The sequence below is a fragment of the Cyprinodon tularosa genome, unplaced genomic scaffold, assembly GCF_016077235.1.
Source record: "Cyprinodon tularosa strain WSP-4 unplaced genomic scaffold, ASM1607723v1 ctg120, whole genome shotgun sequence".
NCBI lineage: Eukaryota > Metazoa > Chordata > Actinopteri > Cyprinodontiformes > Cyprinodontidae > Cyprinodon > Cyprinodon tularosa.
In genome coordinates this window covers 3521070-3537500 of record NW_024038004.1, presented here as the reverse complement: position 1 = coordinate 3537500, position 16431 = coordinate 3521070, and the positions used below count along the sequence as shown (strand labels likewise).

Genomic DNA, 16431 nt, shown 5'->3' with positions numbered 1-16431 from the left:
GGTCCGCTCTCGAAGCCTATGAGAAATGCATACACTGGGGGAAAATAGCCCCGCCTTCCCGCAGGCTGCAGCGGGATGTACTTGGAAAATTGTACCATAAAACCACATAGCGTTAATCTCACGTTAAAAAAATTATCGCCGTTAAAATGGCCTCGCGTTAACGCGATAATAACGCGATAGTTTTGACAGCACTAATATATATGTATGTATATATATATATATGTATGTATATATGTATGTATATATATATATATATATATATATATATATATATATATATATATATATATATATATATATACATAATATGTATGTATCCACGGTTCAGTTCACGGTTCGTGGTCACGGTTTTCGGTTCGGTTCGGTATATGTTGATTGTTACGAAAATCTATTATGTCTCCACAACTTTCTTTCCGCCGTCATCGTAGGTCACTCTAAATGCAAAGCGGTCCCATACAGCAGACCTATAAAGTGCTGCTGGCGCGTCTTCCAACTTCTGTTCTTTCCCACTTGCCATACCCACATAATTCTCCACAACAACTGATTTTTTTCTGCTACACCCGGCTACGCGGCTACGCTTCTTCTTCTTGTTTACTACTGGTGGTTGGCTTTGGTCGCAGTACCGCCACCTTCTGCTCTGGAGTGTACACACTTTGCCTATGAGAAAAAGGAGCAGCGCATGAACCGAACGCAACACACGTGAACCGAACCGAGACAGTCGAACTGAACAGTTCGGATGGTTTTCATAAATCGTCCCATCCCTAATCTATATATATGCATGTGTGTGTGTGTGTGTGTGTGGTTTACAACCAGAAATTCAATCAAAATTCTGAGAATCTGTTTGCTATCATTTATTCAGATCTTGACTGCAGCAGCCATTAAAACTTTTGTTTTTCTCAATTCATAGGCTGATAAACTCCTCGTCCGCTATTTAGAAAACATCATTAGGTTTGCATTAATCACTTCTTTGTCTAATATAGTTGTGGTTATGGCTGTTTGTATGTCTACGGTGTCCTGCAGGGGCACTCAAATATGGCACATTTAAAAAATAGTCAACTCAACACTTGTTACAACTATGCTTGAGTAAAGTTAATGCTCCAAATATGGATATATGTCCATGCTGAGATTTCTGCTTTTTTTATTTGTAAAACAGCTTAAACTCTCAGTTGAAACTCAGTTGTTTTTTTTATTGATCCATCTTGAAGTGCTGTAAAAAGAACTATGTGAACAGTATGTATGCAACAACAAGCCAGTGTATTATTTTGGGTACAGCTTGCAACACTGTCGCAGCACAACATTATCTGCATATAGATAATTTCCTAGAATACCGCCTTGCTTTAAAAAAAAAAAGATTGCTGACCTCATCCCCAGATAGGATCGCCTTATCTCAGAAAGCTTAATTTTTAGTTGCAGAAGCATTTTTCGGACATTTTGGGGCGCAGCATCATTCTATTGCACATTTTGCAAGATGTAAAAGGTTAATTTCTTAATTTTCTTTCTTTTCCCCAGTGGAAATAAGCTTTGAAGTCAAAGTTTTTTATAAAAAGAAGGAATGTTGCTGTTAGGCCTCAGATGCAAGTGGAGACAGTGTGGGAAGGCAGTGATTTCTGACTTAACTTTTTGTTATTAAAACTAACTTTAAGCATAGAAGCAAAGCCTTACCAATAGATACAAGCCATGAAAATATGTTAGTGATATGACATCTTTTGATATTCCACTGTTTCCATTGTTATCATTCCCCTCTTTTATCCACAGATCCATGGCAAAGTGGTTGAAGGATTATTTAAACCTAGGCAGCAGGCGTGATCCTCCGCAGCCCCCCAGGCCAGATTACACTGAGAGTGAGATACTAAGGGCCTACAGAGCTCAGAAGGAGCGGGATTTTGAGGATCCCTACCAACACTCTGATAAGGAGCATCAGAATGGCGGATTTAGCTCTTGTAGCACGACTGTGAGCCTCCCCTCTTTCCCTGCGTTTGGTTCTGTGCTGTCTGACTGTGTAGAGGTAGGATGTCAGCACCTCGGTGTCTGTGCATAAGCTCGGTTTGTTTTTTTAAAAGCATCGCATCTTTTAACTCTTCTTTTTGATTGTTTACACTGAGATTTTTTTTATGTCCTTTTTTTTTCTAAAAACCTACACCGTAATTTTCTTTTATTTATTTTCATTTATATTCAGGTGAAAGTTGTGTCTCCAAAACACAGACTAATTAAAGTGGACTCTCAGGAATTTGGCCGCTGTAAAATTCCTCTCAGTCCAGTGACTGTTCACAAAGAGCCTGTAAGCATTTAACTTTTTCAGTTATGCTTCATTCTTTTTCTTTTTTTTCTATTTCTTTTCTTTTTTTCTCCCTTCACCTCTTATTCCCTTACCTATTTTTTTCCATTCATTCCCATATCTTCTCTGGAACGGCTCTCATTGTCTTCCTTAACTTACACGTTCCCTCTATTTTGTAACACTGATATGTGCCATGCTTGGACTGACTCCCCACAAAGGTGGTTCCTTCTGCCCCAGCAGCATCAGATGGTGAAACCGATTACTCTGATCCCTTTGATGCACGTCCAGACCCAAGAGCCAAACCGAACAGGGAGCTGAAATCGTCACCAACAGACTGCTGCAGCTACATGGAGCCGTTCGAGGCCCAGAGGATTATTGCAGGTTCAGTGTTACTCTCTTTGTCTGAAGTAATGTAGGTTTTTATCTCTAAATTAAAGTGAAATTTTTTTGTCAAATCCTAAGAAATATTGAAAACATGAGATTTTCCTAAAACCTGTAAAACTTCTGTTAAAAGATCTAATATACACTCACCGGCCACTTTATTAGGTACCCCATGCTAGTAACGGGTTGGACCCCCTTTTGCCTTCAGAACTGCCTCATTTCTTCGTGGCATAGGTTCAACAAGGTGCTGGAAGCATTCCTCAGGGTGTTTGGTCCATATTGACATGATGGCATCACACAGTTGCCGCAGATTTGTCGGCTGCACATCCATGATGCGAATCTGCCGTTCCACCACATCCCAAAGATGCTCTATTGGCTTGAGATCTGGTGACTGTGGAGGCCATTTGAGTACAGTGAACTCATTGTCATATTCAAGAAACCAGTCTGAGATTATTCCAGCTTTATGACATGGCGCATTATCCTGCTGAAAGTAGCCATCAGAAGTTGGGTGCATTGTGGTCATATAGGGATGGACATGGTCAGCAACAATACTCAGGTAGGCTGTGGCGTTGCAACGATGCTCAATTGGTACCAAGGAGCTCAAAGAGTGCCAAGAAAATATTCCCCACACCATGACACCACCACCACCAGCCTGAACCGTTGATACAAGGCAGGATGGATCCATGCTTTCATGTTGTAGACGCCAAATTCTGACCCTACCATCCGAATGTCACAGCAGAAATCGAGAGTCATCAGACCAGGCAACGTTTTTCCAATCTTCTATTGTCCAATTTCGATGAGCTTGTGCAAATTGTAGCCTCAGTTTCCTGTTCTTAGCTGAAAGGAGTGGCACCCGGTGTGGTCTTCTGCTGCTGTAGCCCATCTGCCTCAAAGTTCGACGTACTGTGCGTTCAGAGATGCTCTTCTGCCCACCTTGGTTGTAACGGGTGGTTATTTGAGTCACTGTTGCCCTTCTATCAGCTCGAACCAGTCTGGCCATTCTAATCTGACCTTTGGCATCAACGAGGCATTTCCGATGTTGGATGTTTTTTCTTTTTCGGACCATTCTCTGTAAACCCTAGAGATGGTTGTGCGTGAAAATCCCAGTAGATCAGCAGTTTCTGAAATACTCAGACCAGCCCTTCTGGCACCAACAATCATGCCACGTTCAAAGTCACTCAAATCACCTTTCTTCCCCATACTGATGCTCAGTTTGAACTGCAGGAGATTGTCTTGACCATGCCTACATGCCTAAATGCACTGCGTTGCCGCCATGTGATTGGCTGCTTAGAAATTAAGTGTTAATGAGCAGTTGGACAGGTGTACCTAATAAAGTGGCCGGTGAGTGTATATTTATGGAATGAGTAGACAAAAACCTGTCAGGGATTCAAGATAATAATGTTTATACTGAGACATGTTATGTTACAACTAGAATTGTTAAAGGCTTTGGTTTCTATTAAATATTTTACATGATAGACCAAAGGTCTGCAACCTGTGGCTCCTTAGACATTAAACAATAACTCTCAATCACTTTGGCTAATTTTGAAATCTAAATATGCTAACAAGTGCATGCTTTAGCATTTTTTCTGTTGACTACTTGCATTGAATTTCAAAAGTGCTTCTAAATATAACAGAATTATAATCATGTGGGAACTTTTCTTTTATTGAAAATATATTTGTTCACTTTTTTTTTTTCATTTTAACACCTAAAATTTTAAATGGCACTGTGGTTAATAAAAAAGGCCAACATTTTCTATGCTATATATCTATTAAATATAAGTTATTGTTTTTTTTTTTTCAAAGGGTCAAGTTTGCGGCTCTATAAAAGCTTTATTAGCTGGACTGAAGTCCAAAATTTCTATTTGGATTGTAAAGGCTCCTGTGATATACCAACACAGCCTAGATGTTTTATCTCAGAAGGGAGACATAATTAGTCCTGTATCCCACAAATCTGATCTGAATAAAGGGGGAACAAAAAAGAGCAGCGTTGGTGAACAAGAGAAAAATATTTTCTTCCGTAATCAAGCTGATGTGCAAAACACTAGCAGCTTGACGTACTACAGTTGAGCCTGAAAAAAATAAGATGTGCAAACTGGTTGCATTCATTCACCCATTCACGCACACACTGATGGTGGCAAGCTACATTGTAGCCACAGCTTTCCCTGGGGCTCACTGACAGAAGCGGGGCTGCTGTACACTGGCGCCACCGGGCCCTCTGACCACCATCAGTAGACAATGCAGGTGAAATGTCTTGCCCAAGGACACGACACTGAAAGGCGGAGTTGGGGCTTGAACCGACAATCCTTGATTTCAGGGCAAACTCCTACATCCAACGCCACTGTCGCCCCCCAACGTTCAGGAGACTTTGAAATTTTTCCCCTTTCCGAAACCCAAGAAAAACCTGCATAACTGTCAAATATAGATTAACTAATGTGGAAGACTGGTAATAAATCAAGCATTTACACACCTGTCTGTAATATTACATTTACCTGCTGCCTGTGTAGTGACAGTTAACGGGTCTCCTTTTGCATGCTTATTTTGCCTTTGTGACAAACACCGTTAATGCACAGGATTTAATTTGGCTTCTCTTGGTTTGTGCCACTTTAGTGGCAAACTACTACCGGTTTTCACAGGGTTTTTTTGTGTGCTATGATAAGATCCAGCGTATTGAACCAATCCACAATATGTGGACAATATCTCGGTGCGCGACAAAAACAAAAACGGCATTAAGAAGGCGGCTAGCATAACAGCCAGTAAAGCTCATATTAGCGTTCTGCCTCAAAGCAGAAAGTTGGATTACAATGAAATAACTTACTTTCCTTACCTCGCAAATCAAGAACTTTGTTATTACTTGGTGGCTGAGTCTTGCAGTATGAACATTGAGCCCTTCCTTTAATTTTTATGTCCTCAACATTACTCCGCTGGCAAATTATGTTGTTATCGTATTTTTTGCATGCAGAATGCAGTCCTTCCTGTCTGTTCTTCTCCGATATTTCCGAGACATTGTTAAAAAATTTGAAACTGCTTTCTTCGGAACATCTTTCACTGAAATCACTATGAAATCCATTAAAAATATGCAAGAGGCCATCCTCAACTGGCATAGCAACAGTAACCATGGGGACGGGCCTTAGCAAGGGGCGAATAGGGCTTGGTTGTCATGACGTAAGCACTTTGTGTCGCCGCCATCTTGAAGGCCTCTTTTACCGCTGCTCAGACTACTGCCTATGACTACCGCATACTGTACTCCCTCTCAGCCGTGTTTTAATTTGATTAATTTCACTTTAACTTGATTTCAACCATGGTAAACCGTTGCTGTATTGTGGGCTGTAACAGCGCAACACATGATCGCCATGGGAAAAACATAGAAAATGGGTTAACTTTCCACCGCTTTTCTGCCTGGAGGCGCAGCCACGGAGACCAAGTGTCAGAGATAAATAGTCGTCGGCTAGCTTGGATCGCGGCTGTAAGACGACCGAACATAGCTTTCCACAGTATCCCGATGTCAATGAGAGTGTGTTCTCTGCATTTTTATTCTTGTAAGTTAAAGATGCACGGTTTTATTGTATAGCCTACATTGTTTATTTCCTTCAAGGTTGGGATCTTTTATGGGAAAATAATAAAAACGGCAGCGGTAAAAGGCTCAAATACATGAGAAACCTGGAGGGTTTGGGGAGGGTTGGCAGTTAACGTTACTAACCCACACCATTCGAAACACATAGCAGCTAGTTAAAAGTACATTACATGCGTGATTGGTTGTTAGCACTAGCAGTTAGCAGTTAATAAACTAGCAGGTTCCAGAGCCTGTCTGAGCACAGCTTACCTTTGTATGGATTACTGTGTTCCCACTGTTTGCTGGCTTTATGATCTGCAGCTCCTGAACCCATCCATTCATGAACTGCATATGAGACTCCAAGGACTTGTAGCTTAGGAACAGTTTTGGAGTATAGGCGCTCACTCATCGGTGCTCCACTCATTGTTTGGAACTTCATATGGATCCAAATTATTAATAATGCTGATTTTGTCAACATACCGGTCCGTGGCTTCTCTATTTAATGTGTCCCGGTAAATTCCAGATCCTTTTCGGGATTTTAACATATTTTTTCTCTCTACTTCTACGGCTGCGTCTCAATTCGCAGGCTGCGTACTTGGTAGGACGCATTTTGAGGCCGTTGACGTCACAACGCTGCGCGGAGGCCGTCCCATTTGGCAAAAATTTTTTTTTTTAGTAGTTGAAGAAGAAGAAAGTCGGATTTTCTTCAAATTACGGACAACCGAAAGCAGCAGCAGCGCCAGCAGTAGTGTGGAGAACACCTTTAAATGTAAGTAGTTTGTTTTTTTGGTTTTTTTATGAACATCTATTAAAATACATGACGGTAACGGAGCCACCGGGATGTGTAGGAGCAGCTAAAGCTAAGATCTAACCTGTTGATACGTGATGTTCATCAACAATTAAAAGCCTTCATACAAATGTCACTATTTTTTATTTTAACATACATCTTACAGTACTGATAGCCGTATCCCTCACTAATCGGATCTATTTATTCTCAAACTTTATTACAAAGGATTAGAGCTGTTAAAGCTTAATGCAGCTGAAGAAATAACAGTAGTCCAGCTGTACTAGGCTGTCAATACTGCAAACGTTTTGTTTTAATACTCAATAATGTATAGTTAATTTACAGTACAGTATAATACGGTTTAAAGTATAATTCACTTGAAGAACAATACCGGCGTAATTATACAGAACAGTTATTTTGACTGTTGACTTAACAGAAATATGCTTTACATGTCATTTTGTTCCAGGCAGCAGACAGAGGAGTGGATAAATGACCCGCTTATCATCGGGGCCAAAGATACTGCTGCAGTCGGATGGAGCGAAGAGTTGAGGCAGAATTCCATCTACATGTTGCATTTCTATGTAAAAGTCACACAAGTTAAAATAAGTCCTGTTCAAACACCAACGTACAAATATAATCTTTTGATCACAACAAATGATGCTCAGATGCCACTTTTTGTAAATCTCATATTTGTGATAGAAGTGATCCTTGTGTGGGACAACTTAAAAAAAAATACAAAGTATGTTCAGGTTTGGATAATGTAATGAAACACACACACACATATATATATATATATATATTTATATATATATATATATATATATTAGTGCTGTCAATCGATTAAATTTTTTTAATCGTGATTAATCGCATCAATGCCTGAGTTAACTCGCGATTAATCGCATTTTAATCGCAAATTTTTTTTCTGATTGAAAATCATTTAAATACTCTTGATGACATACAAAAAATACATACAGGCTAGGTTTGTGCCAATGTTCTTTTTTTAAAATGAAAACAGGTCACAGACACTGATTTATGCCATAGAAACATATGGCAAGAAGATGGGGAGGCATGTAGCAAAAAATAACAAATATGTAGCCAAAAAAAAAGGCCCTGAAAACAGGCTGATGTAAAAGACAGTCTTTACAGTTAATACAGTCTTTTGAACAAAGACAAGCATTTTACCCTACTGCTATAAAATGTAGTACAGTTAACATTAGATGTTAATTAACCAAGATAATAATGAACAATTTTCAATCAATACATCAAAATCAATAGACCGACATCACTAGATGGAGGTAGTCTATGCTCTAGAAAGTTACTTTTCAGCCTCTTAACAAAAATGAGAACACACACACACCCACCCACACACACACACACACACACACACACACGATACCGACCTGTGGCGTACACAAGACAGCATTAGTGCCGTACCAGATTCCATTTCACCTCAGTAATCTGTTTTCTCAGCGTATTTCAGGTTGCTACTAGTTACCAGACACTCAACTTGTTTGTTGGTGGTGGGGCTTAAAGAAAAGGCACTAGCGTCACCCAGTGTATGAGCGTCTTTTTCCCTTGAGGAGCTCTCCGCTCTCGAAGCCTATGAGAAATGCATAGACTGGGGGAAAATAGCCCCGCCTTTCCGCAGGCTGCAGCGGGATGTACTTGGAAAATTGTACCATAAAACCACATAGCGTTAATCTCACGTTAAAAAAATTATCGCCGTTAAAATGGCCTCGCGTTAACGCGATAATAACGCGATAATTTTGACAGCACTAATATATATATATATATATGTGTGTGTGTGTGTTTGTAGGGAAATTACATCCTACATTTACTATATTCATGTTAATTTACACTTTGAGTAAGCTTAAAAAAGTAATCTCCAGGTTACCATTCCAAAGTCTTTTTCTGTAGAATTTCATTAATCCATCCAAATCATGAAACCTTCCTTTTTTCTGGCATCTGTTGATACAAATAGTTTTCCTCTACTTTAGGAATGCAAAGATCCAGGGCAGGGGGTCAGTGGGAACCCTACTGCTGCCACCTGGCCCTGGTTTGCCCCTAATGGATGAGGTATTAGGACAGAGGCCCTCTGTTGCCCCACCTGTCCTAATTGCCTCCATCCCTGAGGACACACCAGGGCCAGGTGCTGCAGAGGCTGGGCAGCATCAGGGTGACGATGAGGAAGAGAATGAGGATGAGAGAGGAGGGAAAGGAGGAAGAGAAGAAGGAGTGACGAGTTGGTGGATTTAATCAGGGAGGATATGAGATGGCAGAGGAAGGTGGGAAAGGATGGACAGATTATTTAATTTATTGGAGAGGATGGTGGACAGTTATTATTTTTTTGGTGTTTTTTTTTTAACAAGTTGAGGTTCTGTGTTGCTGTTATTAAATTAAATTTTTTATAAAAGTTATTGTTGTCTGTGTGTTCTTAAAGTCTTTTAACCTTTTTACATTATCTGTTTCATCACTTCTTTATAATTTAAGTAAACTTAAAACAGCTTCTCAGTGACATCAGTTTATTTTTAGAGAAGCAAGTATTTACAATAAACTATTAAAAACATTTTTAACTATTGACATTAGATTTTAAAATTAAATACTACAACTATTTACAGAAGATAGAAAAAAAATATTACTAGAGAACATATATATATACAATTGTGACTGAGCAGGAGTCCCTGGTGGTGCTGCTGGACTGGATGGGATGCCACACAGATGACCTTGGAGTCTTCTGACTGAGTGGGACATCATCTGGGGGGTGGGGGTTGCCTCTCTCCACTGTTCACCACATCGTCCATCAGGGTTTGCAGGGCTGATCCAACTGACGGCTGCCATGTTACTAAAAAAGTTTAAAAAGACGCAGAAAATAATGACTTTACTAAAACTGTTTTCATAACCCTGAAATAAGAACAGCTAAAATGTGATTCTACTTGCCATCTAAATCTAACGGTGGTCCGGTAGACCCTCCTCCAGAGCAGACACCTCGGCAGACAGCTGGTCCCGCCATGGAGCACCACTGACTGCCTCCAACACGTTCTCCCCTTCCTCATCCTCTGGGGCAGTGATGACACCGGCTCCCAGGCAGATGTTGTGCAGGACAGCACATGCTGTTATGAACTGTAGGAAAAGAAAGACAAAAATATTTACTTTTATTTAGTCATCTATCTTTTTTTCATTATCTTTATTACATGATTTATTAGAAATTAAATTTTACTTCATCTAGATCCACTATTTAACTTATTTTTTCGTTTTTATATTTTGTTTTTTTTATATATATTTGCAAATAAAATCAGGCAGCAAGGGGATAACAATTTAGACAAAAAAGGATTTATTTCTCAACAGTTTGGCTTCTCAACACAACATTAGTAATGGTGAAAGTAGTTATTTAAGTCAGTTATTTACAGGGTTTGTACACATTTAACTATTCAATTCAAATTACTAAAGTTACAAACACATAAATTACAAACTTACAAATAAATATAAAATTTGATATTTAAACCTATTCATCAATCTGCTGACAAGCGTTTGTTTAATAACTGGTATATTCTGATCATTATCTTACCTCTCCACTGTGCTCTGCCAGCCTGAGAAAAATCCGTCGCCGGTTTTGCTGCCGCCGAAGCCGTCAAGACCACTCTCCTCCTCCAATAACAAGTAAATAAAAGAAATAAAAATGTCCATATCTATTTTGTTGTTGTTTCTTTCCGTATTTCTCGAGCTATCGGATTTTATTTCGCGCTGTTTTTGGGGTAAACGTGATGACGTCGTGTCGCAACCAGGAAGTGCTCCAAAGGCTAGACCGTCCCATTTACCAACGGCTGAGGATCCTCCGGAGCAGCCTACCAAGCCTGGGTCCTCCGGAGGTTAGGTAGGCTGCGTCCTCGGAAGTACGCAGCCTGCGAATTGAGACGCAGCTTACGTCTCTTGGCTATGTTTACGTTCGCGTAGCCCTCAATATGGCCGCCACGTCCCACAATGCAACGCAGATCCCGAGCCCTATTACAGAAGAAACTGATTCTATAAACTCAAAGGACTCAATACCAGCCGATGGTATATGTATTGATATTAATACAAATAGACAAAAGATTTGTACTGGTATGGTTAAGTTTGGAAAACCTCAGGAATTCTGACTCTGTAAAACTGCTTGAGGTTTGAATTTTGCAGAGTTGTTACTTCTCCAATCAATGTGCAGATCTGCAACACAGCGTGATGGCTACCAGGTCTCCAAGTGGAGATGCTGTTCAGTTGTATGATAACCCCTACGAGGAAAAGAGCCGTCACCTCCAGCGAGCCGCTCCAGGAGCACAGCAGCAGATGCAGAAAACCGACGCTGGACCCGGCTGGATTGACAGCAGGGAGAGCCGGCTGCCTCAGGACGACGAGAGGCCAGCGGATGAGTATGACCAGCCGTGGGAGTGGAAGAAAGACAACATCTCTAAAGCTCTCGCAGGTAAACTGCAAAATCTACGGGCTGCAAATATATTTATTCAGTAGGATAACATTTTTTTTGCTCTCTGTCTGTAGTTCAGTTTGAAGGAGCAGAGAGGGAACGCTCCCGGGCTCAGTCGGAACACACACGGTCTACCAAAGCTGGCTCTGCATCAACAGCCTGTGATGCAGCTACACTCCGTCTTGTCGGTGACACTCCTCCTCTGCTGGGGGAGAGGGTGGATCCATCCCTGCCCCTGGAGAAGCAGGTGTAAGTTGACATTTACAACTCTGTTAATTCACACTGACAATGTTTCCACCATTCATTCGTTTTAAGTGTATCTGGAATGTCCAGCAGTTTTTGATGTTGTTTAACATCTTAAACTTTTGCGATAGATGTACGTTTTTGCAAAGCAATGACATCTTTATGTGTATTTTTCCTTTTTTGTTCCCTGCAGGTGGTACCATGGAGCCCTGGGCCGCTCAGAGGCTGAGTCTCTGTTGACTCTGTGCAAAGAGAGTTCATACCTGGTGAGGAAAAGCCAGAGCAGCCAGAATGACTACTCCTTATCACTCAGGTAGAGAATTAACCCTATTATTTTTTTAATAGAGCTAATGAACCAAAATGGAATTTGATTTTAATAAAATGTCGCATGAGAAATGCAACTGGTGTTTGTCAGTTCCTGGAGACTTTGGGTTTAAGTGTTTTTTTTGTTTTGTTTTTTTTTTTGCTATGGACTTAATATTCTTCAGCAGTGGAGATGAGAAGAAGGTGCAGTTTTTTTTTGCCTGTTTGATCAAATTTCTCCCACTTAGGTTTTTTAATCTAAATGAGGCCCAATAGCTAAAAACACTTGAAAAGTAGGATGCTATTATTAGTGTACTAATGTGGTACAGAATACAAAAAAGGCCATATATGGAGTCAGCACAAACTCGACAACCGACGAGCTCTAAATTGCAACATCTACTTTTTTTAATTAAGGCATCCTTGCCAGTCATTTATCTCCTACATTGAGTGTGAGATAAATACTTTTGAGGAAATAACATGAGGATTTGATTGATAACAGCAACAGCTTCATACACAGATAAAAAAAAAATGTTCATAGCTGGTCTAATGAAAGGCAGCCTTGGGCTCCCTCACAACAATACAAACATCCCCCCACTTGTTGTCACTCCTGAGGCAAATATGTCATCCCTTTATACAAAATGTCTTTGGATATAGACGACTGTTGTGTTTTGTACAAAACAAGTATCCCTGCAACGCTTCCTTTGTGATTCTCTGAGAACATCCTTTTATATATATATATAGATATATAGATATATATATAGATATATATATATCTATATATATATAGATATGGGGTCTGGGTGTAGGGTAAAGGCTGATTTATACTTCGAAACCAGGTCGTCTGCGTAGGTGTAGCAATGAACAAAAAGATGTCCCCGCCCCCTCTACACACACTCTGCTGCACCTCTCCCAAATTGTAGGTGACCGCAGACAGTGCCACAGACAGGAGGCCGGCTTGTTTTGTTTTTATGACCGAAATTGTGGAAAACAAGTCGTGAAGTTATACCAGCTAGTAGAGCGTGGTGCTCGAGAAGGCTGGGACCCTTTTTCCACCTTGATCCCCACTATTTTTTGCCCTCATGTCCCTCCGTTGTCAGACAAACTCGCCCCCACTTCCTCACCGCCTCGGCCGTATCTAGACCCACAGCGTATAGCGCAGACCACGCTTCAATATTGAGCATAAATCAAAAACTGTCTAGCGCAAGCTCACTGCGACACACTGCTGCAGGAGTATAACCAGCCCTTAAGGAGGTTTCTCGGATTTTCCTAAAAAACTTACGTTAAGTACGAATTTTGACATGATGTTTCCCCCTGTGAAATCATTGAAGAAATGCATTTAATCCAAGTTTAATTGTTGTTATTTTTGTACCTTATCCCTGACAAACGACCTAATAAACCAAACTAAACCAATTAATGAGGAGGGTGTAAAAACATTTTTTTTTATTTAGAAGTATATCTAACAGGTTTTTAGCTAGGAATGTTTCATAGAGTGTACACCTTTGTGTATCACATCTTTCGCCTTTGCCTTTTGGGGGGTGGGGGTATTCAGTCAGCCATCATGGGCAAATCACTCAGTGTGCATTTGCAAACAAGGATTCTTCTTCCTCTCAGATGAAAACGCAGAAGCATGGGCGGGATGCAAGTAAAATGGAGTTCTTTCTGTAAAACTGACAGACCATAGTTGCCACATTTGCTCAGCCATGTTTTTAGACGTACAGTGTGAGCCGGTAGATTGCATCAGATAGTCGGGCCACAAAGTATGAGAATATGCATCGTGAGCTGTGAACTTTTAAACCCTGGGGTTTCGTTGTACAGTGTGATCTGTAGCTCTGTGCAACGATTAAAAATATTGCACAGTGTATGCCCGGCTTAAGCCGTACATCCCAAAAACAGGGCATACAATTTCTAATATTTTTGGTAAAGGCTGTAAAATTACACCTGTACGCATTGCTAGCTAAAAGCCTGATATCTAATGATTTTAACATGATTTGATATTAGCGGCAGAAGGACTAAAGGCCAATTTATGGTTTTGACGCATATCTTCTGCAACCGTCAAATCTGTCTCTCAAAAAAATCCTGACTACGGTTGCAGCTGTGATTGGTCCTTGGTACGCCTTTCCGGCTGTCTGTGTGGTCGTCCTTCACAATTCAGTGCCAGGGTGACATTTTTAAAAACAGAGGAACAACTACAATGGACAACTATGACGAAAGGTTAATCGGCCTTGCCAACTCCACTAACAGAACTTATTCCTCTTCAATGTCTGGGCAACACTAAATCCATCTCCGTGACCGTGATATCTTGCAGACGTGCCATGGTTGTTTTGGAATATAAACATTCCCGCCAGAGCCGCTATAGTTCTCACGAGTTCTCGAATAGGCTCCCCCTTGCGCTTGGGCGGAAACTGCTGTGCGTCCCTAGAAATTCCAGACCGGCGGTGCAGAAGCATACCAGCAAAACTGGTTCGCGACAAGACCCAAGCGACATTTGATGTGTTGCAAAAGTATAATCTTAAAGCCAGTGGTATTACACCAACAGTTAAACCCTTGTGTATTTAGAACTTCACTCTTGGATTTACAAGCACAAATTATTTGACCTGACTTTGGATATTTGACTTTTTTATATACTTATTTTTTTATGGTTCCCTGAGTAGATTTTGGTGAAATTATCTTTACACCATAATATACTAATTTGAAACTTCTTTTACCTCCTTTTTGTGCTTGATGTGTTTTCTGTTTAGTATTAATTATGCTGTTATCCTTGTGTGAAGTTGTTCGAAGTTGGAGCATCAGGTTTGACTTGTCTGACTCGCTGTTTGTCTTTGTGCCAGGAGTTGCAAAGGATTCATGCACATGAAGTTCACTCAGTCTGCTGACGGCCGTTACGTCCTCGGGGAAAACAGTCCTCCTTTCTCCACTGTCCCCGAGGTCATCCACTACTACACTACACACAAACTGCCCATCAGAGGAGCTGAGCACATGTCCCTGCTGTACCCTCTCATTGTGCAGACCCTCTGATACAGTTAGACTCTTTCTGTTTCTCCTGGTGCTACTGAAAAGCAATGTCTACTCAGCATTTACACATTTCTTGCTGTTTAATTGCATTTTTTCCACTGCAACCCTGCTGTTACTACCTTGAAGAGGTGATTTGGTGCCATGTTTTCTATGTATCAGCATGAAATCTTCATTTTATTTCCAAGAAGGTTGTCTTGAGATTCTGAGAAAGAAGAATTTATTTAACACATGTTGATCTGTATATTTCCTCATGCAGTGAAACCTGATTCTGATGATTAAAATATACCAGTCTAGGGTTTTTGGAGGAGGTAACTGTGCCAATGAACACTATTTTTCTTTGTTTTTCTTCCATTTCAAAAGTTCAGCTGAAATGTTTCAAGCAATAATGTTATGGCCCTTGTTGCATCTGTTAAAGACACTACACCAGTTGCTTCCTTTACTTCCTCAAACTCTTTGGTTTCCAGAGGCTTGTGAATGTCCTGCAATGTTGCAGCTATAAACCCTTCAGTGTTCTTGTTTCAAGGTGTCAATGTGTCGGATAAACACGTGTTGTTCACTAAACTACATACTCCTGCAATACTAGTTAACAAAGTAACTACGACAGTGTTATACAGAAAGATGGTGGCTTTGTGGTTAAAGAAGCTTTGGTAGCTTATTTACTGTGCTATTTTATACGGTTCTAAATGTAAGCTCCAAATAAAGGTGTTCTGTTTTCCAGTTTTTTATGTGCTGCTTTAATTTGGTTTTGTTAGGGCTGAAACAGTCAGATTAATCATGATTAATCGATTATTAAATCATCAACTAATTAAGTAATCGATCAATTATTAACTAGAGGGTATCGACTCTTAACACCTTGGGTGGGAATTATACCAAAATAGAAAAAATAAAATATATAAACATTTTGTTGTTTTTCCAGGTGGATCATCAAAATAAGTGTTCCTCCTAACTGTCAATCATTTTGGTGATATGCTTACGTAAGGCCGTCCTACGTGCTCTTCCACATTTTCACTTACCGGTTGTGAGCCTGACATAGTGGAAAAATTGCAAATCTTGTGGAAAATAAGCTTATATGAGCAATGCAAATAACATTCCCTCTCGGGAGTGGGTACAGGGTTGTGCATGTGTGTTTTTTCTTTAAGTGGAGAGGGTGGTTCAAAAATCCTTCTCTATACCTTTAAAATAAAAGTTTTCCGTCTGCCAATATCCCCTATCCAGTTTTAGTTTCACCTGGTTTAATTAATCAAAAAGTCTTCTTTAAGGAACCTTTTGCTATCTGATTATTAACCGATTGATTAAAAATAATCAACAAATTCATCAATTTGCAAAATAATCGTTAGTTGCAGCCCTGGTACATATAAATAGTTTGGATTTCTAAAAACCTGACATATTGTCAAAGAACATAATAAAGTGAAAGGTAAGTGACAAGATGC

The 16431-nt window shown here is 40.2% G+C and overlaps 1 protein-coding gene across 4 annotated transcripts in view; it reads left to right on the top strand.

Moving 5' to 3' along the window:
• The window catches only part of LOC119775760 (SH2 domain-containing adapter protein F-like), a 19578-nt gene extending 3857 nt beyond the window's left edge, over positions 1-15721 (top strand). For 2 of the 4 annotated variants that reach the window (XM_038273832.1, XM_038273842.1), the window contains exons 2-8: positions 1756-2005; positions 2177-2278; positions 2494-2656; positions 11186-11443; positions 11518-11692; positions 11880-11999; positions 14818-15721. In XM_038273832.1, the coding sequence (XP_038129760.1) occupies positions 1756-2005; positions 2177-2278; positions 2494-2656; positions 11186-11443; positions 11518-11692; positions 11880-11999; positions 14818-15004 (1255 nt within the window). In that variant the 3' untranslated portion in view covers positions 15005-15721. The remainder of the gene's footprint in view (positions 1-1755; positions 2006-2176; positions 2279-2493; positions 2657-11185; positions 11444-11517; positions 11693-11879; positions 12000-14817) is intronic. The other 2 variants (XM_038273850.1, XM_038273858.1) reach the window with 2 other exon arrangements.
• The last annotated feature ends 710 nt before the right edge of the window (positions 15722-16431 follow it).